Genomic DNA, 26,379 nt, shown 5'->3' with positions numbered 1-26,379 from the left:
ATTGCTTGCTTGTAGCATTTATTGGGTGTGCTAAAGATGACAAAAACGTGTTGGGTTTTCACTTTGTTGGCTAATTTGCTTTGCAATAAGCATTAAAAGTTTGATTGAACAAAAATGAAATCCAAGGTGTTGGGCTGTTTTCATGTTTGTCTTAATTTAAAAATGAACACATGAACTTACATATCCAGGCAGGGGTACACATTCTTGCGCCAATACACACACGCACCGGTACAGGTACACACAATCATATTCAAGCACCTCCCTCTCTCTCATTTTTTTTCTCGATGTATTTACCTCCAAAGCTATGAGCACAACTTTGCCCCTACACAACACAGGCCATAACATCCCTTTTGTCCCCCTGTCTCTTACAGTGCTGTCGACCAGCTCCCAACACAAGCCATAACATCCCTTTTGTCCCCCTGTCTCTTACAGTGCAGTCGACCAGCTCCCAACACAAGCCATAACATCCCTTTTGTCCCCCTGTCTCTTACAGTGCAGTCGACCAGCTCCCAACACAAGCCATAACATCCCTTTTGTCCCCCTGTCTCTTACAGTGCAGTCGACCAGCTCCCAACACAAGCCATAACATCCCTTTTGTCCCCCTGTCTCTTACAGTGCAGTCGACCAGCTCCCAACACAAGCCATAACATCCCTTTTGTCCCCCTGTCTCTTACAGTGCAGTCGACCAGCTCCCAACACAAGCCATAACATCCCTTTTGTCCCCCTGTCTCTTACAGTGCAGTCGACCAGCTCCCAACACAAGCCATAACATCCCTTTTGTCCCCCTGTCTCTTACAATGCAGTCGACCAACTCCCAACACAAGCCATAACATCCCTTTTGTCCCCCTGTCTCTTACAGTGCAGTCGACCAGCTCCCAACACAAGCCATAACATCCCTTTTGTCCCCCTGTCTCTTACAGTGCAGTCGACCAGCTCCCAACACAAGCCATAACATCCCTTTTGTCCCGGATCCCCCTGTCTCTTACAGTGCAGTCGACCAACTCCCAACACAAGCCATAACATCCCTTTTGTCCCAGATCCCCCTGTCTCTTACAGTGCAGTCGACCAGCTCCCAACACAAGCCATAACATCCCTTTTGTCCCCCTGTCTCTTACAGTGCAGTCGACCAGCTCCCAACACAAGCCATAACATCCCTTTTGTCCCCCTGCCTCTTACAGTGCAGTCGACCAGCTCCCAACACAAGCCATAACATCCCTTTTGTCCCCCTGTCTCTTACAGTGCAGTCGACCAGCTCCCAACACAAGCCATAACATCCCTTTTGTCCCCCTGTCTCTTACAGTGCAGTCGACCAGCTCCCAACACAAGCCATAACATCCCTTTTGTCCCCCTGTCTCTTACAGTGCAGTCGACCAGCTCCCAACACAAGCCATAACATCCCTTTTGTCCCCCTGTCTCTTACAGTGCAGTCGACCAGCTCCCAACCACTCGCGTGACCTTCACACGCTGATCGTCGCAGCGTTCAAGTGTGTTCAGCTCTGGTTGGTGGACCACAGCTCTCTGCTCTACGACAAAGAGTGTCTGCACTACGTTCTGGAAGTCGTTGAGCTCGGCATCTCTGGTACAAAATCTCAGGTAAAGCAAAGTCCATGCTTGCTTTGTGTGCGTTTGATTTCACTGAAGCTTTGTGTATAGCTACCTTGTTTTTAGACTTCTTGTCAGTCGTTTTTGAGTTAAAATTTTATTTGGTTCTATTGAGTTCAGTTTGATTGGATTCTCAAGAAGATTAGTCTGTGCGTTTTGTGCATTTACTTGAACTGAATCTTCACGTATGCATAGTTCACTTGTTTTAGACTTCTTGTCAGTCGTTTTTGAGTTAAACATTTGATTTGGTTCCATTCTGTTTGATTGGATTGGTAAAGAAAAATTCGTGCTTTTTGTGCATTTACTTGAACAGAATCTTCATGTTCACTTGTTTTAGACTCATTGTTAGTCGTTTTGAGTTAAACATTTGGACTGTCTCCAGAGTTAGGCCTGTGGAAGTGACATCACATCCTGAAAGAAGTGTGAAGATTTTGAGATGATCATTCCACAGGGCTACTTCTGGAGACTGCCAAAATGTGATCGGAGTCTGTTAAGTTCAGTTTGATTGGATTCTACTTTCTATGTGTTCATGTGTACAGCCTCTGCACTCTGCTCATGCAGCCTTCGAATTTAGAAGAAGAAAAAATCAAGAAATTGATTTCTTGCAACCCTAATTTTAGACTTTATGTGCATAATGCTTTCTGCACTGCTCAATTACGCACTTTGCCCTTTAGACGCAGAGTAAATTGGTTCGGTTCAGTTCAGCGTGGCAGAATTTGTTTGTTTTTGAAAACTTTTTTCTTCAAGGTCAATGCCAACAATCCAAGTATATATTTTTTTTTATGACACTAACACAAACATTTTAAGAGTGCAGATCATTGTCAGTGTCCAACCCTTTGTTTCAAATGAAAAATCTGTTTGTTTGATGAAGGTCAACTAGAAGTTCTGCCAAAAGCTAGCTCACACTCTTAGATTGACTTGTTGTGAGATATCTTTTGGTAAACCTTGATCAGACTGGTGTTACGAAGAAGAAAGACAATATATTGAAACTTGAAGGAAGAGAAGCTACTCTCCACAATAGTGTAGGGATGGTAAAGGTGTCAAAACAAATGTAGATGTGCTTTTCTGCTGACTCCAAGGCTTGGCATTTAGAATTCGGTCTCTTAACCTACCCACACACCCTTTATCTACTTTTTTGTTCAAGACGTTTAATTGCTACCTTCCAGTCCGAGATTGAGTACATGTAGTTGATTTTGTTGATCAAACATTTTAACCATCCTGATGAAGACAGCGACTGTCTGACGAAAATTTGATAACGAATTTACCGAAACTTGTTGCTGTTGACTGGTTTCTTTTTGTTCAAACATTTTAAGTTCAGGATTTATTTTCTCGTGTTTTTTTCTTTTTTACGTCTCATGTGTTTTAATCAGGTTAACAGAACAATTAAGTGCTATGTGGTGTTTGTTTTTTTAAAGAATCTTGATTCATTTAGTTTATTGGTCTATTTGTGACAGGTTTGAGTTTAGTGAGTTAAGGTGTGTGGGTTTTGTTCAGCTTTTATTTGTAGCTAAAAATTCTCCCTTTTGGCATCGCAAAGTTAAGTGCAGGTATAGAAATATGTACAGATCTTTTGCTTGCCTATCTTCTTCTTCTTCTGCGTTCGTGGGCTGAAACTCCCACGTACACTCATGTTTTTTTGCACGAGTGGAATTTTTACGTGTATGACCGTTTTTTGCCCCGCCATTTTGGCAGCCATACGCCGTTTTCGGAGGAAGCATGCTGGGTATTTTCGTGTTTCTATAACCCACCGAACTCTGACATGGATTACAGGATCTTTTTCGTACGCACTTGGTCTTGTGCTTGCGTGTACACACGGGGGTGATCGGACACCGAGGAGAGTCGATCTGCACACAAAGTTGACTCTGAGAAATAAATCTCACCCCGAACGTGGGGACGAACTCACGCTGACAGCGGCCAACTGGATACAAATCCAGCGCGCTACCGACTGAGCTACAACCCCGCCCACGTGCTTGCCTATAAATGTAACCCCACAAGAGCCAGCTTTGAATGATCTTTCTGGTTTGGTAGGGTGTTTGCACTGAAAACTCTGGTGTGGTTTGAAAATCCACAACAATTCATTCTAATTCAATTTGCTTTTATTTAAAGCAATGGATGACTGCTGGTTCAACTATATTTTTGAATGTATTTGTCTGTTCAACGGTTCCTTTTTATTTCTCGAAAACTGTTTTTAGTAAACTTTGAATATTGTTTGCATAAAACTACCCAATAGCGTGAGGCAGCCAAGAAAATCAAATCGGAAAACTGCGGGCATTGATCTATCGGAACACCACTCAACAGGAAATGATAATGATAAACATTTAGAAATAAAAGATGCACTTCTACAAATAAAAATTAAAGTTTTGAGTTCAATTTGCTGAAATTACTCTGAAAGAATATTCTAAAAACAAATTGACTGCTGGTGCCAGACAATCAGTGGTAGAAATGAAAGAGGTCGATCTGTACTGCCACAATGACAGAGACTGCAGAAATGTGAAATTATGGCCAATATTTCCAAAATGTTTGCATAAACTCCAGGTGTACAGTAACTGTTTCTTGTGTTTATTTTTTTCTGTTTTGTTTGTGAGCTTCTTTTGAGTTTGGTTCGTTTGCAGGCTAAGCAGCAAGAACCGCAAAGTGTAAAAGCAAAAGTAGAAAAGGATGCAAAATCTGTAGCCACCAAGGTATTTTAGTGTTTGTCTTGCCTCCGTTTCTTCTCGTTGGCCGTTTGGGCATCCAGACGCTCCAGCCTGCTTGTTTCTTGTCTTGTTTTACATACCCTTTTTCGTCAAGGAGTTGTGTGGTTTTCTTGGTTTCATGCAGTGTTGTAGTTTAGTAGAATGTTGCTGATTGGTGTACAGTAGTACCTGCGATGTAAGGCCCCTCTGATTGGTGTACAGTAGTACCTGTGATGTAAGACCCCTCTGATTGGTGTACAGTAGTACCTGTGATGTAAGGCCCCTCTGATTGGTGTACAGTAGTACCTGTGATGTAAGGCCCCTCTGATAGGTGTACAGTAGTACCTGCGATGTAAGGCCCCCTCTGATTGGTGTACAGTAGTACCTGCGATGTAAGGCCCCCTCTGATTGGTGTACAGTAGTACCTGCGATGTAAGGCCCCCTCTGATTGGTGTACAGTAGTACCTGCGATGTAAGGCCCCTCTGATTGGTGTACAGTAGTACCTGCGATGTAAGGCCTCTCTGATTGGTGTACAGTAGTACCTGCGATGTAAGGCCCCTCTGATGAGAGGACACTTTCTGGGCAGAGGTGCTTGAAGTGAAACTGGGTACCATCCAACTGGATGGGAACCAGCGGCGGGGTCTGATTGGTTGAAATCGCAACAAACCTCAATTTCAACCAATCGGACCGCGCGGCTGGCTCCCACAAAGTTGGGTGGCACCAAGTTTTGCTTTGTTCACCTCAGCCTAGTGTCCCTATATGCATGTTATCTCAACCAAATTTATAATACCTGTTTTTAAAGGCCTCCTGCTATGGAGGGACACTTTGGTTTGGTTCGAAGGGTGTTCCTTCATCACAGGTACTACTGTAGTCAGACTGTGAATTCAAAGGTTATGTCAAGTGTTGTTCACATGGTGAAATTACATTTATAGTTCAGCTTTGCAGCTTAAAATCCATTCAGGTCTGAGTTTAAAAAACAAATGATGCATTTATAACAAGTGAAATACTAATTAGACAAGTACTTTTAATATTGTTTTATAGCTTTGCCAATTATCTTGCTGTCAGTTGATTGTGAAAACATGACAGTTTTACCCATTTAACATTTGAACAATTTTATGTGAGATTGTGCTTCAGTTGTCATTTGAATAATCACAGATGACCTTTGAATTTGAATAATGTTTTACTTCAATGAAGCAAACTGCAGAAAGATTCACACAATATTACTGTGACTCATTCTGTTTGCAGATGAGACTGTGCCAAAAGGTGACGTTTTCATGTCAGTATGTCCCAAATGACATCACCAGTACATTTTTCATTCTATCTAATCTGTTTTCGTTCTATTTTTTCTAATAACATGCGTTAACAATTGATTGCCAACTGGAATGGAAGAGCACAAAAAGTGTAACTTGATATGTAGTTTCTCTAGAGGGAAAAACATCTTCCACTTTCATGTCAGTGTGTCCCATGCAACATACATTTGCCAAACAGCTATGTGCAAGTAGATTATTTGTTAGTGGTATAGAAAATACTGATCAACAATTAAAGTCAGTTTTCACATTCATTTTCTACCTATTTCTTATTTGTTTATTCTGTTGGCAATGGTGAAATGTCAGCAATCGTGTGTCATTCGGGACAGTAGACATGACACCTGACCTTTTGGCACAGTCTCAGATGCGAATCAACTGCTTTGAATTTGTGCTTGATTAGACTTCTATTCAGAATCTACTCTTTGCTGCTTTATAAGTTGTTTCTGCCTAAATATATTCTATATAAGTAATATATGAGTTATGATTGTGTGTTAATTTGGCATACATACAGCATATACAAAATGTATATATATAGTTAACAAATGTCACCTAATCAGGTTTTATTAATGTGCTTGTGATCAGATGGTTGTATAATGTTTTTAATTTTATTTTGGGATCGTTCACAGCAGCATGTAAATTCAATACTTTAGGCCTTTTTTTGTGTGTGTGTGTGTTTTTATCAGTTTATTTTCAAAAAGATTGAGTAATACCCTCTGGCAGTTACATGCATTCTAGACTGTGCATAATTAGAACAAAAATAAATGACAGCACTTACACAAATTGAACACAACGAAACAAAAAACGTTCAGTTAGATTCATTAGGTCTGTTCTCATTTCAAACAGTTTTATTTCACCCTTTGCCCTTCTTTTGGATGATAACGTGTATATATGTGTGTGTTAACTTGTGTCTGCACCTTCAGTGTGTTAATTGTGTAGTGCATGATCCTGTTGTGTCATAGATTCAGAACTCCATGTATATGGTGGGCAGTATCTTACAGCTGCGTGAGGTAAGAAGAGCAGGCAGTACAACTCTATCGGTTTGTTCCCCCAACACTGAAAACAATCCCGAGTGGTGCTTACAGTGTATGTCCCTGCTGCAGATACCACTGTTTTACCTACCCATTGCAGTATTGTAGTGTATGTGATGAGTCCACACACACACACACACACACACTCCCCTCCCCATGCAGCATCAAGTTTCCTGTTATTTAAGCTTGTGAAAATGAAGCATCCAAGCAATTAGTAATTTAGTATAAGGGAGCAGAAATAGTCCCTTCTGGGACATCATCATGCACCAGTGCTTGAGACTTTATTGTATACCCCCCCCCCCCCCCCCACACACACACACACACTCACACACACACACACTCCTTTTCTTCTGAATGCTTGCGAGCACATACAAAAACAACAAGGACAAATAGATACTTGTGAATACATGTACTTATGAATATGAAATATACAAGTTAGTTGTCATGCGACTGGGGGGTGCAGGGCTTTGCAAAAGAACAGACTGTATTGATGTACTCCTACTGAGCACGTACTCGCAAGAATATCAGTGGTAATTGTAGCTAAATTCAAAGTTGAAAAATCATCATAGCCAGTTCCAGAAAAAATAGGAATGGGGTCCAAACGCTCCTGGGATCTGACCATGAAGAGATATTATCTTCAACTTAGTTCAAGAAAACAGTTGTAATTAAGAACTTATTCTAAATTACAGTTCCAAGTCCTCTTCTACTTTTTACCTTAGCTGTCCCCGCACCTACCCTTTAACACACCCTTCATCTACACACTCCTCTCCCCCCCCCCCCCCCCCTCCATTTTTCTGTGTGTTTTTTCTTTTGTTCCATCAATTGCAGTGTAGAAAAAGAAAAGCAAAGTACATGCAGTTCTGAGAGAGCTACCTGGTTGAAATTATTAGCTTCACTTCCCAATTAAAATAGTTTGGGACTGTGTGCTTTTAGGTGAATGAGAAAAGGTCTGGATTTATTGTTGGGATTAGTATGAATTTACGAGTTCTTGATCATTATAAGGCAAAGTAGCTGTTTTGCTGTCATGCTTGTACATGTAGCACCACAGTACCTGTTCACATAGCTAGTTAGTGCATTACATGGGCCTGCTTGGTAGGACACTTGGAAGATGGGATATAATGCAAATTATAGTTAAGAGCATTAATACATCTAACGCCACTTACAATACTTTGTAAAATTGATAATGCTTTTGAAGCTGTAAACCATAACAGGCAATTGATTTTATGATTATAAAACACGAGTATTTAAGCAGCAGTGACTGTTTTGTTTGGTTGAATGTCTGTAAAGAGAATATTTCATGTTCTTTTGTTAAATATTGTTCACTTCACAAAGCTCAAATACAGATGGTATCCAAACTCTGACTTTTGTTTTTATCTTATTTTGTAGGTACGTCTCTAAATCAAATGCCGTCAATGTAAAATTGTTGCTGGACTGACATTTCAGTGAATTTACTTGATTATTGCCCCAGATCAAATGATGGAAAGTTAATTAGACTCAGTTATCAGCAAATATATTTACAGAAAACTTTCGCTTCATTTCTGGATAAAACCAGATTCACTGAGAATCTTTCTTTGTTTAGCAGTGAGAGCTTACAAAGAAGAAAGTTGAATACTTGCAATTTACAGCATGGTTGAAGCATCTTGTCCCCTCCTATGCATTTGCGACATTTTTACCGTTTGTTTTGATAGTTTTATTGACAAAGTGACAAGTTGAAGCAAATGTTTTTACTCTATGTGGACACTAATCTCTTTCTTGATGCATCACCAGTTCTGCATTTTGATTTGATTGCTGATGTGGAATCTTTGTACAGCAAAATCTGACTTTAGTCTAGTAAAGATTCTTTGCCTAAATAACAGTATTGGTAAATATAGTGGCTTTTTTGGTTTAGGTTTGCATTTGTTTCTGATTTTTACTTTTAGTCAAGTTTTGACTAAATGTTTTAACATAGAGGGGGAATCGAGACGAGGGTCATGGCATGTGTGTGTGTGTGTGTGTGTGTCTGTCTGTCTGTGTCTGTCTGTCTGTCTGTGCGTGTGTGTGTGTAGAGCAATTCAGACCAAACTACTGGACCGATCTTTATGAAATTTGACATGAGAGTTCCTAGATCCTGGGAATGATATCCCCGGACGTTTTTTTTCTTTTTTTCGATAAATACTTTTGATGACGTCATATCCGGCTTTTTGTAAAAGTTGAGGCGGCACTGTCACACCTTCATTTTTCAATCAAATTGATTGAAATTTTTGTAAAGCAATCTTCGACGAAGGCCGGACTTCGGTATTGCATTTTAGCTTGGTGGCTTAAAAATTAATTAATGACTTTGGTCATTAAAAATCTGAAAATTGTAACAATTTTTTTTATATAAAACGATCCAAATTTACGTTCATCTTATTCTACATCATTTCCTGATTCCAAAAACATATAAATATGTTATATTCGGATTAAAAACAAGCTCTGAAAATTAAAAATATAAAAATTATGATCAAAATTAAATTTCCGAAATCGATTTAAAAACAATTTCATCTTATTCCTTGTGGGTTCCTGATTCCAAAAACATATAGATATGATATGTTTGGCTTAAAAACACGCTCAGAAATTTAAAACGAAGAGAGGTACAGAAAAGCGTGCTATGCAGCACAGCGAAACCACTACCGCGCTGAACAGGCTCGTCAGTTTCACTCCGTTATGCACAAGCGGCGGACTACGGTCATTGTGAAAAAATGCAGTGCGTTCAGTTTCATTCTGTGAGTTCCACAGCTTGACTAAATGTAGTAATTTCGCCTTACGCGACTTGTTGTTTTTTGTTTTAGTTCTATTGAATGCAGTAAATACTTATTAGTTTATGCATACAAATTATGTACAGTGCTTGTTCCATCAGAGGAAGGATTGAAAGTACAGTATATCTGTATTAAAATGCAAGTTTTAATTTATATCCAAAGCAATCTGAGCATTGTTTGATTTATCGCTATTATTGCACTCTAACAAACAATTATGTATTGAATGACATAGTCATTATTGGTAACAATGTGTAAAAAGTTGCATGTGAATGATTAAAATCATGACTGAGAAATTAAGACTAAAAATACTGGATCCAAATACTGCAGGTGTGCAGCTCCAGTGCAAGAATCGTGTGTCAGTATTTACTCCATTTTGAACATTTATCTCTGTTTCAGTGAAGATCTTAGCAGATTGATAAATCGATCCTCTGAGAAAAAAAATCATTAGGTTAGCTAGGTAAGGTGGAACATGAAACCGTGTTTGCCCTTATGCAAACCAAGATTTTAGCAGAAGATTCAGAAATTATGCTATATTGTCACGATTCTTGCACATATTCTGTGGACAGATTTGCTGATGAATCTGGGGACTCATTAATTGTATGTTTTCTGGTTGTTTCAGAATCGTGCCAGTGACCCACCGCGATACAAAGGGACCAAAGATCTGATGCCAGCCTCCATGCGAGTGAAGGATGCCGCGGAAGCTGTCCTGACTTGCATTATTGACCAAGTGGTAAGCCTGTCGGACTTCTGAATTCATCAGTGTGAAATACATGGTAATAGAAAATAAAGGGAAGTAAGCGCTCTTTGAATACACATGACGTGCAATAGAGTGAGAGTTGTGCGGAACCAATCTCCTGGCACCTGAGAGAATAACAAGCATTAAAATGAACAAGCCAATTTCGTCCTTTTTTCACTCAGTCAGAGACTATAGGGTATACAGAGACGCGTCATCCTTCTTTGCGTTGCGGTGCGAAAATGAGACCGGCCAGCCCAGCGCGGGAAAAGAGCCACACCCTGCCGCACAAGGAAACTCGCGTTTCACGGCTGCTGTCGGCTGTGTTTATATCACGTTTATATTAACATACTGTCTGTTCTGTCCGGCTGACAGTGCTGCAAAAAGTAACTGGATGAAAAAATATGTTTGTTTGTGAACATTCTTTTTAAATGACCATAAAAACACCGCAGAAAATGGTATAGTTTAAAATTAAATCAAATTTTCTTAGGCAATATTCGCTGCATCGCTGTAGTTATGCAAACATGATTCAAGTCAGTCTCTTTTCACGAACTAACCGTCGTTATTTTTGTGTGTTTTAATCAAATACAAATACATACTGAATACATGGTCAGTTAAGCCTGAGAAAATATGTCAGGAATATTTAAATCGTTTAACGAAATAGTTCCCGGTTAAATCGGTAACTAAGGCATTTAGTCAATTTGGTGTCGTCCCAGCACATCGAAACTGAAATGTAAGGAAAACTGTAAAATACAGCAACTTAAACCAGATTCTTGTGACCAAGCTGACTTTAAAGAATCTTGATCGATCGATGATTTTCTTATTTCTTTTCAGTTGCTTCTTTCTTGTTCAGAAAGCTCTCTCTCTCTCTCTCTCTCTCTCTCTCTCTCTCTCTCTCTCTCTCTCTCTCTCTCTCTCTCTCTCTCTCTCTCTCTCTCTCTCTCTCTCTTATTATGGCAAGATTCCGAGGTGGAATAACAAAGCTATTTGTGCACGTTAATCGATATAAGAGATACGATGCGGATATGTTGTTATGCCCATTGTGCAGGGAAAGTAAGGAAGATGAGTTTTATTTTGTGCTTTGTTGCCCCGCACTTCGTGATTTGCGATGCCAGTTTATTCCTGCTAAGTTTTATAGAAACCCAAGTTTACACAAGTTTTCTATGCTTATGGCATCTGTAAATGAAGGTATTGTTCGAAAGTTGTCAGCTTATGTGTACAAAGCATTTCGGCTACGTAGTGTTATGTCTTAGTTCATGTAAGCCTACGGTATATTTTATTTGAAATGTAATGTCTTAGTTCGTGTATGATTTATTTCATTTGATTTGTGTGCAAATGTCATTATGTCATTGTATATATATATGTTCACTTCCGTCACAACGGGGCTATGGCCTAAATGAGTAAACAATCCAATCCAATCTCTCTCTCTCTCTCTCTCTCTCTCTCTCTCTCTCTCTCTCTCTCTCTCTCTCTCTCTGTCTACCCTCTTTGACCTTTACTCATTCAAAATGGTGTACAAGAACAACAACAATAGCCATCATCATCATCATCATCATCATCATCATCATCATCATCAAAACGTTTACAATCAAAATATTAATCATGATAATACTAACGTTCGAAGCTGCAAGCTGTTATCCGTTGTAGATCTACTCTATAACTCCCCGCGACGGCCGTGTCAATCAAACGAGATGGTTATGTCTACCCTAATCGATCACCGACCGTATTTGCCACTATCAGTTCCAGACTTGGCATGCCGCAAGTGAGATAAAGTAGAGGAGAAATAAATCTTATACATGTGAAACTAGTAGTACCAACATGCACATCTTGGACCGGTTTGAGGCTGTTGAGTGTACAGTGTGTGTTTTCTGTTCCGGTAGAATAGATCTACACGCAGTTCGATGCTACAACTTTTACTGATTTTCCAACATTTAACGAGAGAAAAATTGAAGAAACAATCCTCACCTACTCTCTTCCTTGGGAAATTTAAACATCCTGGGCCTTTAGCATGTGCGTTTGAGCAATTGATGACCGAACACCATGCCCCACTGCGTTTTCGCGTTGGCGCGGCAATGCTTGTGCAGCACGGCGATATCACTACTGCTGTGGAAAGAGAAAGTAGTTTTTTCCATGTTTCCGCATGGTGGCGCCACTGGGCTTCCGGTCTCACTTTTCAGCGCCGTATGGAGCGTCTCTGTATACTCTATAGTCTCTGACTCAGTCAATACTTGACTAAATGATTTTAAGAGGGCGGAAGGTGAGGTTTGTCTCCCTTAGGTATGTGCGTCTGTCTGTCCTGTCTGCCTGTGCAGAGCATATCTCAAATCTGCCAAATGGATTTTTGACTCACCTGAGTAATCAGTGAGTCTTATTTAGTACCAAGCAGTGTCCGGCGTTGCGGCCTCGGTTGATAAAGATGAAACAGAAGACAATATGCTCCCCTCGGACTGACAAAAAAGCTGGTCTGAGGACAATACAGCCCCCAAACCTCTTGCACAGGGTGCATTCCCTCCGCCCTGTGGCCTAGAGTCCCTGTTCTCGCTGCTTGACGAGCGGTCTCTGCTGAAGTACGCCAAGTGTAGGAGTCTGATATAACAAGTTGTTACCCATTGTTACAGGGAGCATTCCCACCGCCCTGTGGCCCCGAGTCCCTGTTCTCACTGCTGGACGAGCGGTCTCTGCTGAAGTACGCCAAGGGTAGCAGTTTGCCTGAACAGGGCTCTCCCTTCCGGTACTTCGTCATCGATAACTCCATCATTGTCGGTCTGCTGGAGCAACCTCTTGGAAATGTGGAAGGTGGGTTTAGGAGAGGTTTCTGTCTGTGTGTGTGTGTGTGTGTTTCTGTGAGTGCGCGTGTGTGTGTGTTTCTGTGAGTGCGCGTGTGTGTGTGTGTGTTTCTGTGAGTGCGCGTGTGTGTGTGTGTTTCTGTGAGTGTGTGTGTGTGTGTTTCTGTGAGTGCGTGTGTGTGTGTTTGTTTCTGTGAGTGCGTGTGTGTGTTTGTTTCTGTGTGGTGGTGGGGGAGGAAGGTGGTGAGTATGTGCGCATATTCACAACTATCTTTGGTTTAAAGACATTTATAGCGGAGCAAATATTTTTACTCAAAAGTTCAACTGTGAAAATGATAAGTCTTTTTAAACAGTGTAAGTGCGCCCTCCCAACAGTTTTCTACCGCTCATTAATCATGTGGTGTAAAACTCATACGGTTTTTCACTTTCAAGGTAGACTTGTATTGTAGTTTTAATTTTTCTGCATTCAGACCCATTGCCAACAGTGACAGCACTGATCCGGGGAGCGTTTGGTCGACACGCTTGGACCATGCAGCTACGACATTCACCCAGGACTTCCAAGGTCAGTGTTACCTGATTTCCTCTATATTCTTTAAGTTTTCTTTCTGTGTTTATCAACCTGTTACAGTGCTACCCCCCTTTTGAGACCTCACAAAATCTGAGAAAATCAGGCCTTTAAACTTTAATTTCCCAAAACTTAATCTCGCAGCTTTCTTACTATTTTGCGAATTAGATTTTACGAATGTTCTCATTTGGTCAACAGATATCATCGCGTGCGCATCTGGCTGACCCAGGTCGACCTATGCCCGTGGAGGACGCTGGCACTCATCACAACGTAAACCATCGATATTTCCCTGAGTGTGTCGACAAGATCAACAAGACAAACGCGTAAGTTGGGATCAGTAGAAGAAACACAGGAATAGTGGCTTTCTGTAGTTACTTTGATGTTATGCAGTAGTCACAACATAAATGCTGCATGCCAGTTATAAGCACTAGGAATCTTGAGATCCAACATTCCAAAATCAAGACTAAAAAAACTAACAATATTAGTTAAATGGAACGTCTAATTGTAGACAAAACAATGGATTGGGGTTCAAGGGAACGGTTCTTTCAGAGCTGCCATTTTGCATGCTACATTTTAAGAGCAATTCGTAGGTGAAATCATGGGCCGCCATTTTGCATGCTACATTTTAAGAGCAATTCGTAGGTGAAATCATGGGCCGCCATTTTGCATGCTACATTTTAAGAGCAATTCATAGGTGAAATCATGGCACCTGGTCAGTGACTCTTAACGCCAAGTCACTTGCAAGGTCCCACGATTTCACCGACAAATTGCTACACCAAGCCAAAGATTGCTACGCTTCAAAAAAATAATCACAAGCATGCAACAATTCCCTCTTTTTTGTGAGTCCTCATACTAATTTGGTCTGGGTGGCCGAGTGGTAACGCACTTGTGCTCGGAAGCGTGAGGTTGCGAGTTCGACCCTGGGTCAGGGCGTCAGCAATTTTCTCCCCCCTTTCCTAACCTAGGTGGTGGGTTCAAGTGCTAGTCTTTCGGATGAGACGATAAACCGAGGTCCCTTCGTGTACACAACATTGGGGTGTGCACGTTAAAGATCCCACGATTGACAAAAGGGTCTTTCCTGGCAAAATTGTATAGGCATAGATAAAAAAAAATGTCCACCAAAATACCCGTGTGACTTGGAATAATAGACCGTGAAAAGTAGGATATGCGCCAAAATGGCTTCGATCTGCTGGTCGATATGAATGCGTGATGTATTGTGTAAAAAATTCCATCTCACACGGCATAAATAGATCCCTGCGCCTTGAGTCCGAGTCTGGAGATACACGCGCGATATAAGACTTCAAATAACAATTATACCAAGCGAAAGATTGCTACGCTTCAATAAAATAATCACAAGCATGCAACAATTCCCTTTTTTTTTTGTGAGTCCTCATACTAATTTCAGCTTCTCATTCTGTTTAGCGGTCACAAAATGGGTCATAAAACATCGTCTACACTGAAAACACTGTTCCTGCGTTCTCACAAAACATGGTCTACACTAAAAACACTGTTCCTGCGTTCTCACAAAACTTGGTCTACACTAAAAACACTGTTCCTGCGTTCTCACAAAACATGGTCTACACTAAAAACACTGTTCCTGCGTTCTCACAAAACATGGTCTACACTAAAAACACTGTTCCTGCGTTCTCACAAAACATGGTCTACACTAAAAACACTGTTCCTGCGTTCTCACAAAACTTTATTACAATCATTCTTGATGGCATAAATGCGGATGTTGAAATACATGATTAAAAAGTGCTACACTTAAACAGAATTTGCCATGCTGAAAATGCCCCAAAATGTGTATTGCTACTGTTGAGGCTTCACAAGGGTTGGCAGGTCTGTTCTTTTCATCTATCATAAATAAACTTTTCTTGTTGTTGGATGCAAAGTATGTTGACAGTAGCTAAATATACAGTGGAACCCCCTTTTCAGATCCCCAATTTAAGACTTCCTCCCTTTTAAGACCCGGTTTTCTTACACTTTCTTTTCGTAGCCTCTGTAGATTTACCCCCATTTTAAATTTAAGACTCCCTCCTTTTTAAGACCTGATTTTGTCAGATTTTGGGAGGTCTTAAGATTCCATCCTTTTAAAGACCAGATTTTGTCAGATTTTGGGAGGTCTAAAGATTCCATCCTTTTAAAGACCTGATTTTGTCAGATTTTGGGAGGTCTAAAGATTCCATCCTTTTAAAGACCAGATTTTGTCAGATGTTGGGAGGTCTAAAGATTCCATCTTTTAAAGACCTGATTTTGTCAGATGTTGGGAGGTCTAAAGATTCCATCCTTTTAAAGACCAGATTTTGTCAGATGTTGGGAGGTCTAAAGATTCCATCCTTTTAAAGACCAGATTTTGTCAGATGTTGGGAGGTCTAAAGATTCCCTCCTTTTAAAGACCAGATTTTGTCAGATGTTGGGAGGTCTAAAGATGCCATCCTTTTAAAGACCAGATTTTGTCAGATTTTGGGAGGTCTAAAGATTCCATCCTTTTAAAGACCAGATTTTGTCAGATTTTGGGAGGTCTAAAGATTCCATCCTTTTAAAGACCAGATTTTGTCAGATTTTGGGAGGTCTAAAGATTCCCTCCTTGTAAAGACCAGATTTTGGGAGGTCTAAAGATTCCATCCTTTTAAAGACCAGATTTTGGGAGGTCTAAAGATTCCCTCCTTGTAAAGACCAGATTTTGGGAGGTCTAAAGATTCCCTCCTTTTAAAGACCAGATTTTGGGAGGTCTAAAGATTCCCTCCTTGTAAAGACCAGATATTGGGAGGTCTAAAGATTCCCTCCTTGTAAAGACCAGAGTTTGGGAGGTCTAAAGATTCCCTCCTTGTAAAGACCAGATATTGGGAGGTCTAAAGATTCCCTCCTTGTAAAGACCAGATATTGGGAGGTCTAAAGATTCCCTCCTTGTAAAGACCAGATATTGGGAGGTCTAAAGATTCCCTCCTTGTAAAGACCAGATATTGGGAGGTCTAAAGATTCCCTCCTTGTAAAAACCAGATTTTGTCAGATTTGTGGATGTCTTAAAAGGGGGGTATCCATGCACTGTATACCATTGTTTGTTCCAGAGACAACAGCATCCCTCCCCTGGAATCGCTGACCAATGAGAAGGAGAAGGAGGAGCTGGACAAGATGAAGGTGTTCATCGAGAGTGCCGCCAGCTTCGAGGATGACGTGTCTCTCAAGGCCAGCATGGCCCGACAGACCAAGCCCTACCCCGACCCCCAGACAGAGTGCAAGCCCCCAGAGTAAGCACCAGTGGCGTCATTAATGTAGTGACTAGTGTTCATTTGTTATGCGAGAATTTATTTTACTTACATTTGTTTTCTCAGAAAATGTTTTTAACATGAAAATACTCTGTTTTATGTTACTTGCTGGCCGTATCTGACATATAATAATAATAATCATTAACCCCTTCACTGCCCAGCACGTACTAGGTACGTGGTCATGTTTGGTTTGTCATACGCCCATACACGTACTAGGTACGTGGCATTTACATCAGCACTTTTCAGGACATTTGTGAAAACTAAATGGGAGGTAACCACTGTCCAACTTCTTGTAGGGGTTTAAACACAGTTCTTTCCCATTGACCGTTCAGATAAGTTAGTACCACGTGGTGACATCTTTTTTAGAAGTTTTTTCCGATCTATAAGATTCAAATTGGCCGCCGAAAGTCGGACATCAACTCGTAGACCTGTTTTCAAATGATACAGTGTTCTGGAAGCTCTACAAGAAGTGATTTATGGATTACCACACAGAAGAATACTGTTATGGGCTGTAATGTGAGTACCTGATGTTTGACACCAGTTTTAGCTGTGTTTTCTGCGGTTTTACGTGCTGCAGTGTGTGTGTGAAAGTTTGGAAACTGTAATTCTTGACAAAAATGGTCATTATATCGATTTTTACTATAACAATCACAAACAAAGTCCAATGATCATGTTATCACATAATAGCCAAGGGTGTAAGCAAACCACATGCCAAAGATCTAAGAGATATCTCAATAAATGATTAGGCAGTGAACAGATTAGACGGTGAACCTACCGAAGAAAGCGAAATTTGCCCTGGCGCACAGCAATACCAAAATGTTGTTATACTGTGGCAGTGAAGGGGTTAATAACTTTTCTATAGCGTGAGACACATAAATTGGCTCCAGGCGGTTATATGTAAAACCCGTCAGGTTTTCCTACATCTGTCCCTATATATACCAACTGTAACTCTAACAGCTGAGCTAACTGGGAACCCAAATTCAAGCTAAGAGACCCTCAGAGTGATTTCTGATGCTCTAGTAGCTTTCATTTTTTTCCCAGGGATCCTGTTTTGCTCATATATGTTCTTCCTGCTCTACCTGTTTTTTTTACTTTGGCCTTTTTCTACCGCCCCCGTCTAACTGTTCCCTTGCTCTGACAGGCTGCATCGCTTAATTGCTAATCCCAACAGTTTATTAGAAGTGTTTCTGGCAGCAATTTTCCAAAGATGTATGTGTTTTAAGTGTCTAGAATTTCATGTCCTTTTGTTCACCTGGCTTAAGCTGTCTTTTTTGTCGTAACTGAATTCTTATTGTATATAACTCATTTTGACTTTTCAGGTGAATCAGTACACAATGAAACAACTGTTCATACTTTGATTTGCTTTTCAGAATCTGCCATGAGTACCAGACAGCTCGTTTGTTTCTCTCACATTATGGCTTTCTGTCTCTGGAATCCCTCAAGGTCAGTGTCACTACAAATCGTTTTTTGTCATTGTGCAGAGCAACTTTGTTTAAATCAGAATAATTTTTCAAGTGAAATTGTTGATCCTTTGCACTTTGTGTCATTGGGGTAATATGATGCGTGTGTGTGTGGATGTGTGTGTTTGTGTGCATGCGTGTGTGTGTGTGTGTGTGTGCGTGCGTGCGTGTGTGTGTGTGTGTGCTTGCTTGCATTGGTGTGTGTTATTTGTATTATCTCATACCTTACAGTTAAATGAAATAGAAGAAAAACTCGTCTGGGATCCCTCTGGGTGGTTGTTGAGGGCAGGTGATTGCTTTCCAGAGGTGGTGGCCAGGGCAGGTGATTGCTTTCCAGAGGTGGTGGCCAGGGCAGGTTTGACTGTAAGAATAATTTATTTTGACCCATCAACATAGCCCATCCACTTAATGTTTTTCCCTCTGTACGTCCAGGAACCGTCCAACCGTGTATGCAGCGTGCCTCCAGCCCTGGTGATGCTGGACTCGACCAACACGGCTCTCTTCTCCGACCTGGAGTCCCTGGACTTCATCCCCAGTCGTGACAACGACACGCTCCATGTCTTCTATGTCAAGCAGAACCAGAAAACGGCTCATGACATCCTCAGCAACGTGGTGGGTTGCTGCAGTACTGGGAAACCCCCATTTTAAGACCTGAACAATCTGAGAAAATCAGAGTCTTATAAAGGAGAGAGTCTTAAAATGTGGGGTAATTTTACAGAGGTTATGGACAGAAAGTCTGAGAAAACTGTGTCTGAAAGGGAGGGAGTCTTGGATATGGGTGGTCTTAAAAAAATGGGGGGGTTTGGACAGAAAGTCTGAGAAAACTGGGTCTTAAAGGGAGGCAGTCTTGGATATGGGCGGTTTTAAAAATGGGGGGGGTTTGCCTTGCTTTCATCAGTCTCAGCTCAGTCTACCTTGAGTTAAGGGATTTTTTTTTGTATTGCAGCTGTTTTTTTAATCATTTTTTCTGTCATGTGCAGTTGTCTTTTACGAGCTTTCATTTGGCTTTCTACAAAACTTTCTTTTGTGTTTCAGCCACATCATTTCTGTGCTATCTTTGTAGTTGTGTGCACAATGAAAATTTTTTTTGTTTTGGTCATGGACCTGTGTTTTCATTCATGTTATCTGTACACATCCTGTTTCAGACGTCGTACAACTGTGTCCAGCCCCAGTTCTTGGAATTCCTCCACTCCCTGGGCTGGCCAGTAGATGTCCGCAGACACGCAGGCTGGACTGGTCATGTCTCCTCCTCTTGGAAGATCAGTGAACCAGATGAATGTGAAGGTGAGTTTGAAGACAACTGTTTGGTATCCTTTCTGACAAGTTCATAACACTGAAGATAGGAATGAGTGTAACAATGGAGATGATCTGTATGCGCATCTTTGAATTAATACTGTATGTGCAAGCAAGGCTAGATATTTTTTCTTGATCTGGGCATGGAGTGATACTTATGGCATTGAAAGTAATGTGAATAAAAGTAGCCCAAACTCTGATGTAGAGTCACTTTATGTTTGACTCTTTTTTGCACGGTTACATGTGTTTGAAATAGATCGAGTGATGTTTGTCATTACTCCTTACCCATCAGAAGCTGGCTTTGGGCATTTCAGTAGTTTGATTCATCTTAGCACAAATATTATAATGGATGAGCATTTCAAGAAAGCAGAGTATTTTTGCTGTAGCTCAATTGTTCTGGGTAAAATCAGAGACCCGGAACGTTAACAGTACTTACTTACTTAGGCACTTTACTCCTAGCGGACATAGGCCATTGATGACATTTCTCTATCACACTCTGCTCTGGGCTGTTCTTTACGCCCTTTCAAGCTGGACCAGTAACAGTCAGATTGTTTAAAACTGTGTGCATACACAGCTCACATTTCAAAGTACTTTTGTTTTCCCTGTACAGAAGAGGATTACATGACGGGCACAGGAGGCAGCCTGTATGACGGCAAACAGCAGGCGTTGTACTGGGCCGACGTCTCTTCAGAACTTGCCATCGTTGTTCCTTCACCTGAAACCTATCGCCTCAGGACTACTTCTTCCAGCACACTTGAGTCAGGTTGGTGGCATTTGAAGGGGTGGGTGTGTGTTTGTGTGTGTGTGTTTGCGTACGTGCGTGTTTGTGTGCGTGCGTGTATGTGTGTGTGTGTGTGTGTGTGTGCATATATGTGCGTGTGTGTGTGTGCAGTGAGGCTATTACACATACGTTTTGGTAGAAGGAAGCTGTCTATTCCATATTTTTCTAAAAGCTTTACATTTTCTGTTCACCCATGGAGTCTATACCTACTTCCCTTTCTGACTTATTTACAGATACTAAACTTTGACAGTAAGCTCAAATTTGGCAGTGCAAGAAGTGTCTCTCTCTCACTCTCTCTCTATCTATCTATCTCTCTCTCTATATCTCTATCTCTCTCTATATCTCTCTATATTTCTCTCTATCTCTCTCTCTCTATCTCTATATCTCTATCTATCTCTCTCTCTATATCTATCTCTCTCTATATCTCTCTATATTTCTCTCTATCTCTCTCTCTATCTCTTTCTCTTTCTCTCTCTCTCTCTCTCTCTTTCTGCATATGTCGATGTGCAAATATGTGTGTGTATCAGTGCACAAATCAGAGACAGACTGACAGAACGTGACTCAGAATCAGCTCAACCGAACTGACAAATGACACCAAAACCGTTCTCCCTCTCCTGCCCACAGGCCACTCCACACTCAACACCAGCAGCAGCACCGGCAGCAGCCCCCACAGCAGCGGCCTGCCTTCCTCCGGCATCAACATCTCCGCCTCCTCCCCCAACGCATCCCCCCAGGCCCCCCACCCCTCCCCTCGCCTGTCCTCCTCCCTCCCCTACGGTTCTTCCACCGCTGGCGATGCCAACCTCCTCAAGCCGAAATCTCTGCCACTGGATGGCGAGCGCTTGAGTCGCATGGAGAGAGAGAGTCCTGGGTCTCCGCCGGAGTCTGGCGGCAGTAACAGCAGCACTGGACGGCCTCGGAGACTGGGACGACAGCCCGCGGCCATGATGGGACCCGACACCAAAATCTTGGTCGTCTGGCTGGAGAGGTTTCAGGATAAGGACAGTTTTCCCACTGGTGCGTTTGATGTTTTGACATTGTTTGTAATCCACAAACTAATAGACTGCCAACGTTTCAAAATTCAGAATAAAAAAAAACAAGAAAGATATGTTATTGTAACGCTCCGTTTTGTTTTGTCATACATTAAACGTTCCAATAACATACCTTTCTGTTTTTGGGTGTGGTGGTGGGTGTTTGTAGTTTCTGAATGCAGCATACATTTGGTACTTCTACTTCTACCCAGCTGTAGTTTTCTTCTGGTGGGCTGCCTTGTTTAGTTGCAATGTGTAGATGTGATGGTTTGAGTGCACAGATTGCTGACATTTAAACCTTGGTTCTATTGCTGGAGGTGTTGTAGGTGTGCTGAAAGCATGCTAATTGGTCAACTCTTATTTGATATAATGCATGCATTGCTTACAGGCATTTTCTCAGTAAGCGCAGGCTATGAATTGCACACACAACCATTTGAGCTGACAGGCATTTTCTCAGTAAGCGCATGCTATGAATTGCAGACACAACCATTTGAGCTGACAGGCATTTTCTCAGTAAGCGCATGCAATGAATTGCAGACACAACCATTTGAGCTGACAGGCATCTGCAGCTACCTTGTTCTAACTAATTTAACCCCATGGCATGGAAAGTAACTCCGTCAACTACAAACTGGGAAAACTCATAGCAAAATAAACAACTGCAACTGTAATTGCTAAAACATTGCAGGAAGCCAGAAGAAATGGAAACAGATGTGTGTCATTGGTATCACGGTGTGTGGAAGGTGCTTCAGGGATCTGCATTTGGGGACCGGCACGGTTGGCCTAGTGGTAAGGCGTCCGCCCCGTGATCGGGAGGTCGTGGGTTCGAGCCGGGTCATACCTAAGACTTTAAAATTGGCAATCTAGTGGCTGCTCCGCCTGGCGTCTGGCATGATGGGGTTAGTGCTAGGACTGGTTGGTCCGGTGTCAGAATAATGTGACTGGGTGAGACATGAAGCCTGTGCTGTGACTTCTGTCTTGTGTGTGGCGCACGTTATATGTCAAAGCAGCACCGCCCTGATATGGCCCTTCGTGGTCGGCTGGGCGTTAAGCAAACAAACAAACAAACAAACAAATCTGTATTTGGGAGCTCGAGTGGGCGGTATTGGGCGCTTTGGTGGGGATAAGGGATATCAAGACAGGTTCTTTATTGTTTTGACTGTTTATATCCTCACACAGCATCTTTACTAGATTTTATGTTCTTCTTCCAGCTGACCTGCTGAGCGTGACAAGCACAGGCCAGGAGACAGCGGGGACGGCTATCTCATCTTCAGTGCCCAAGGCAGCAGAAAAGGATGTCTACATTATCTTCATCCACGCTCTGCAGAACGGGCTCTTCCGCGTACACATCCATGAGTATGAAAAGACACAAACCAAGTAAGATTTTCTTGTCAAGTTTTAATGCTTGTATGTAGCTATCTTTACTGTGTGTTTTGTCTGTGGATTGCTCAGAGGATGTGATGACGGTTAAAGGTCTGCTTCTGACTGAGGGTTAGGTTACTTTTAAGTATGTTTTGTGTTTGTGTTTGCTTGCTTTTCTCTCCCTCTCTCTTTTTGTTGTTTTGTTTGGGATGGTTGTTGTGGTTGTTATTGTGTTTTTTTTGTAATGATCATATTTGAAAAGTTGTCTTGCATAATATCCTGAGAAGTATACATGCAATGGTTATTGATAACTTGTCTTTATTAATGCACTTGTGTCTAGTCTTTATGACCCTAAATGCATGATAATAACATGTTTTATGTTGTTGTTTTCCTTGCAGAATGACAGTAGCCATCCCCCTGGTGGACGGGATGGTGGTCAGCAGACGTACCCTGGGTACCCTGGTCAGGCAGACAGCCATCAACATCTGTCGTCGCAGGCGTCTGGAGAGTGAAGCGTGAGTGATTTTTCTAAGTGAATACAATAGAACCCCGCTTTTCAGACTGCAAAAAAAATCAGAGAAAATTGGGTTTAACTGATGGAGGGTTTACAGAGGGTTTACAGATGCACTGAAAATGATGTCTGAGAAGACGGTGTCTTAAAACTTTCTACCCCACCTATGTTGACCAAGTATTTTTTAGTCGAGACCAGCTGTGCTGCAGCAGGTCACTCAGAATTGTAGTAGCTGTGCAGTAACTGTGTATCAACACGCTGGAATGCAGGCGTTAAATGGATGTTGCAGGAAGCGACTGAAGCTAACAGTCTGAGCGGATATATCCGTACCTGGTCAGATAGAGCCATATGAGTGGGTACAGATATATCCGTACCTGGGAGACAATGAGTTAAATCAAGGGGTAGTAAGGGGGGGGGGGGGGGGGGTTGTCACTGTTGTATGGGATTATGGTTTCTTCTTCTTCTGCAAGAAACCTTGTCATGCGAGAACTATGAAATCTCTCACCAGGTGTTGCCAAATACATGTAGCTTTCATAAGGTAAGATGTATCATAAAATAACTTTTGACTGCTTACAGATATGCATAACATTTGTGAAGATAAAGTTGAAGACAGATAAAGTTGTCAGTGATGTCATAGCAATAGTGCCCATGTTTCATGTCGAAAACTTCCAGAGGGAGTGATTCATCAGTTTATTTTCTCTATCTCATACCTGGCTTGCTTTGTCTGTGTAGGTACCAGCCGCCCCACGTGAGACGCAAGTTGAAGATTCAGGATATAGTCAACAAGTACAAGTGTAGCTTCAGTGCCGCCGAGTTCTACACGGCCCTCTTTCAGGACGTGCCGCGATGACACTAGCCCACTGTGTCACAGTGACACGCTCCGTCAGCCATCATTGTTTGTGCCTCTGTGACATTCATACATGAACGCTTGTTACCTGTGTAAGTTTACAGTACAGTGGTACCTCTGTTTTAAGACCTAACATCTGAGAAATTGAGGTCTTTAACCCTTTTGCTGCCTGTAGGACGTCAGCTGAACTCTTGGGTAACTTGTATTAATAGGCAACAAACCGTTCAATAAGCAACAAAGAAGAACAAACAAACAAAGTGTGCATGTGTGGTGCATTCATTTATACATCAAGGGCACATTGCGAATTGTCAATTCAGGTAATGCTTTTTATTCAAATAGTTACTGGCGGTGAACAGGTTGCAGAGAGGAATTCTTGAAATGGAGGTAAATTTAGTGACACTATGAAAAAAAAAGTGTGCAAAAAGGAAGCCGTGCAGTGGAGGGAGTGCTATAACGTAGCGTCTTTATAGAGAGCTTCCACTCTACTTGTTATCTCAGCCATGGTGATGATAACTATTTTGTTACCTGAGACATATTTTATATTATTATGGGGTTAAAATGCTATCTGCGCTACAATGATGATGCAGATGACGCCAAAGTTCAGTCCAGCATGCTCAGTCCCAACTGCCACTCCGGTACAGTAGAACACCCGTTTTAAGCCCTTCAAAAATCCGAGAAAATCAGGTCTTGAAAACGAGGGAGTCTTAAAATGGGGGTAAATTAACAGAGGTTAAGAACACTAGAAAATCTGGGAAAACAGGGTCTTAAAAGGGAGGGAGTCTTAAACTGGGGGTCTTAAAAGGGGGTTCCACTGTAGTCTGCGTTTGGTAGAAAAAATAGGTCAGTGCAGTGCGGACAAGAAGGCATGAGTCATAAATTATGTCATCTCTGAAAATATCAAAATGGTGATGATCTTGAAAGGATTTACAGTGATAAATGAGGAGGTGTTGGAATGTGTTGTGTCTTTGTTTTTTTGTTTTTTTGGAGGGGGGGGGGGGGTAAGGGGGCTGGGGGTGGTCTGTAGTGGGAAGCCATTGTTGTTCTGCATACTTGCTTCTGCTACAAAGTTAAAGAATAAATACCAACAGTGCGCATTTTCATCATGTTGGATGATTACTTACATGTGCATCAATGTTGCTTTTGTTTGTTGTTCGTTACTGAGTGTCAGAATTACATCTTTAGTAAATGTGTGCGGGAGTAAACTTTGTTATTTGCGTATGTATTTGAAACCTGTAAATATTTATCTGAATTACACCGTGATCCTGTCTTAATTAACATTTACTCTGGTCCGGAATGTTTACGAGAGAGTGCATGACCGTTATTTATAATGCTTCATTTTGTTGTATAAGGATATGATGTAAGAACATATGTGAAGAATCTTCTTAGAAAAAAATTCAAATTAGAGGTTTTATGTTTCTCTCCCCCCCCCCCCCCCCCCCCCCCCCCCCCCCCCCTCTTCCCCGTCGCGATATAACCTTGAACGGTTGAAAACGACGTTAAACACCAAATAAAGAAAGAAAGAAAGGTTTTATGTTATCATGAAAAATGTTACTGTGCCAAATACTTTTTTTTTCATTTCTTTTTCTTTTCTTCTGTTGTAGTCTTTGTTACTTTTATTTCCAAAATTGATAGTACAGTATACGATATAAGGACAAGAAGTCGCCACAGCTGTTCTCATGTGGTTTTCTTTACTGTTGTGATGTTGTATATAAAGCAAGTACTGTACCTGTAAAGAACTTTAGAAAGAGAATGGTTGAAGACATTTTTCAGATACCAAAATAGAATGGAATAATACAGCAAAAAGTGTTCAAATCTCCTATTGTATATATAAAAAAAAGATTCTGTGATTGGTCAGTTAAATGTTTCTGGGTGTCCAATTTCTCATCTAAGGAGGCATTTGTCAAGATAACATTAATTGTTGCCTGGAATGTATGGTATCTGTTTTTGGTGTGCTTTAATAACTGTGTTGAAAGATCCACATGTGCAATAATAATGGTGATATTCTCCTACAATTTGTCGGAGTTGTTTTGTGTAGTTTTTGTTGTTGTTATGTACATGTATGTTAAATATGAACAAATTCTGGCCGAAGTTGACAGAGTGCTGTTCATTACGGTATGATTTGCTCATGTACACACTGTTCATATGTCAACATACCTATGACTTTGCAGAATAAATTATATTAAAAAAAAGTTGTGTTCGTGAATTATTAATTTTATGAATGTTGTGTTTAGCAGTTAATTAGTTACGAACACACTCCTTTCTCACCTCATCTACCTGAAAAGGTTGTGGGCGGGGATGTAGCTCAGCCAGTAGCGCGCTGGATTTGTATCCAGTTGGCCGCTGTCAGCGTGAGTTCGTCC

General features: G+C 41.3%; 1 protein-coding gene across 7 annotated transcripts in view; it reads left to right on the top strand.

Annotated features, from left to right (window-relative positions):
• The window catches only part of LOC138951852 (ral GTPase-activating protein subunit beta-like), a 56,312-nt gene extending 30,845 nt beyond the window's left edge, over positions 1-25,467 (top strand). For 4 of the 7 annotated variants that reach the window (XM_070323412.1, XM_070323408.1, XM_070323411.1 and 1 more), the window contains 15 exons: positions 1,423-1,593; positions 4,215-4,283; positions 10,007-10,117; positions 12,739-12,916; positions 13,377-13,468; positions 13,670-13,794; positions 16,540-16,719; positions 18,108-18,180; positions 18,630-18,809; positions 19,343-19,481; positions 20,101-20,253; positions 20,896-21,288; positions 22,511-22,676; positions 23,060-23,176; positions 23,905-25,467. In XM_070323412.1, the coding sequence (XP_070179513.1) occupies positions 1,423-1,593; positions 4,215-4,283; positions 10,007-10,117; positions 12,739-12,916; positions 13,377-13,468; positions 13,670-13,794; positions 16,540-16,719; positions 18,108-18,180; positions 18,630-18,809; positions 19,343-19,481; positions 20,101-20,253; positions 20,896-21,288; positions 22,511-22,676; positions 23,060-23,176; positions 23,905-24,022 (2,265 nt within the window). In that variant the 3' untranslated portion in view covers positions 24,023-25,467. Of the gene's footprint in view, positions 1-1,422; positions 1,594-4,214; positions 4,284-6,544; positions 6,593-10,006; positions 10,118-12,738; positions 12,917-13,376; positions 13,469-13,669; positions 13,795-16,539; positions 16,720-18,107; positions 18,181-18,629; positions 18,810-19,342; positions 19,482-20,100; positions 20,254-20,895; positions 21,289-22,510; positions 22,677-23,059; positions 23,177-23,904 lie in introns of all 7 variants that reach the window. The other 3 variants (XM_070323413.1, XM_070323410.1, XM_070323409.1) reach the window with 2 other exon arrangements.
• The last annotated feature ends 912 nt before the right edge of the window (positions 25,468-26,379 follow it).

Source organism: Littorina saxatilis, linkage group LG17 (genome assembly GCF_037325665.1).
Source record: "Littorina saxatilis isolate snail1 linkage group LG17, US_GU_Lsax_2.0, whole genome shotgun sequence".
Classification (NCBI taxonomy): domain Eukaryota; kingdom Metazoa; phylum Mollusca; class Gastropoda; order Littorinimorpha; family Littorinidae; genus Littorina; species Littorina saxatilis.
Note: the sequence above shows the minus strand (reverse complement) of the source record. Positions and strands in the feature narration are given on the sequence as shown.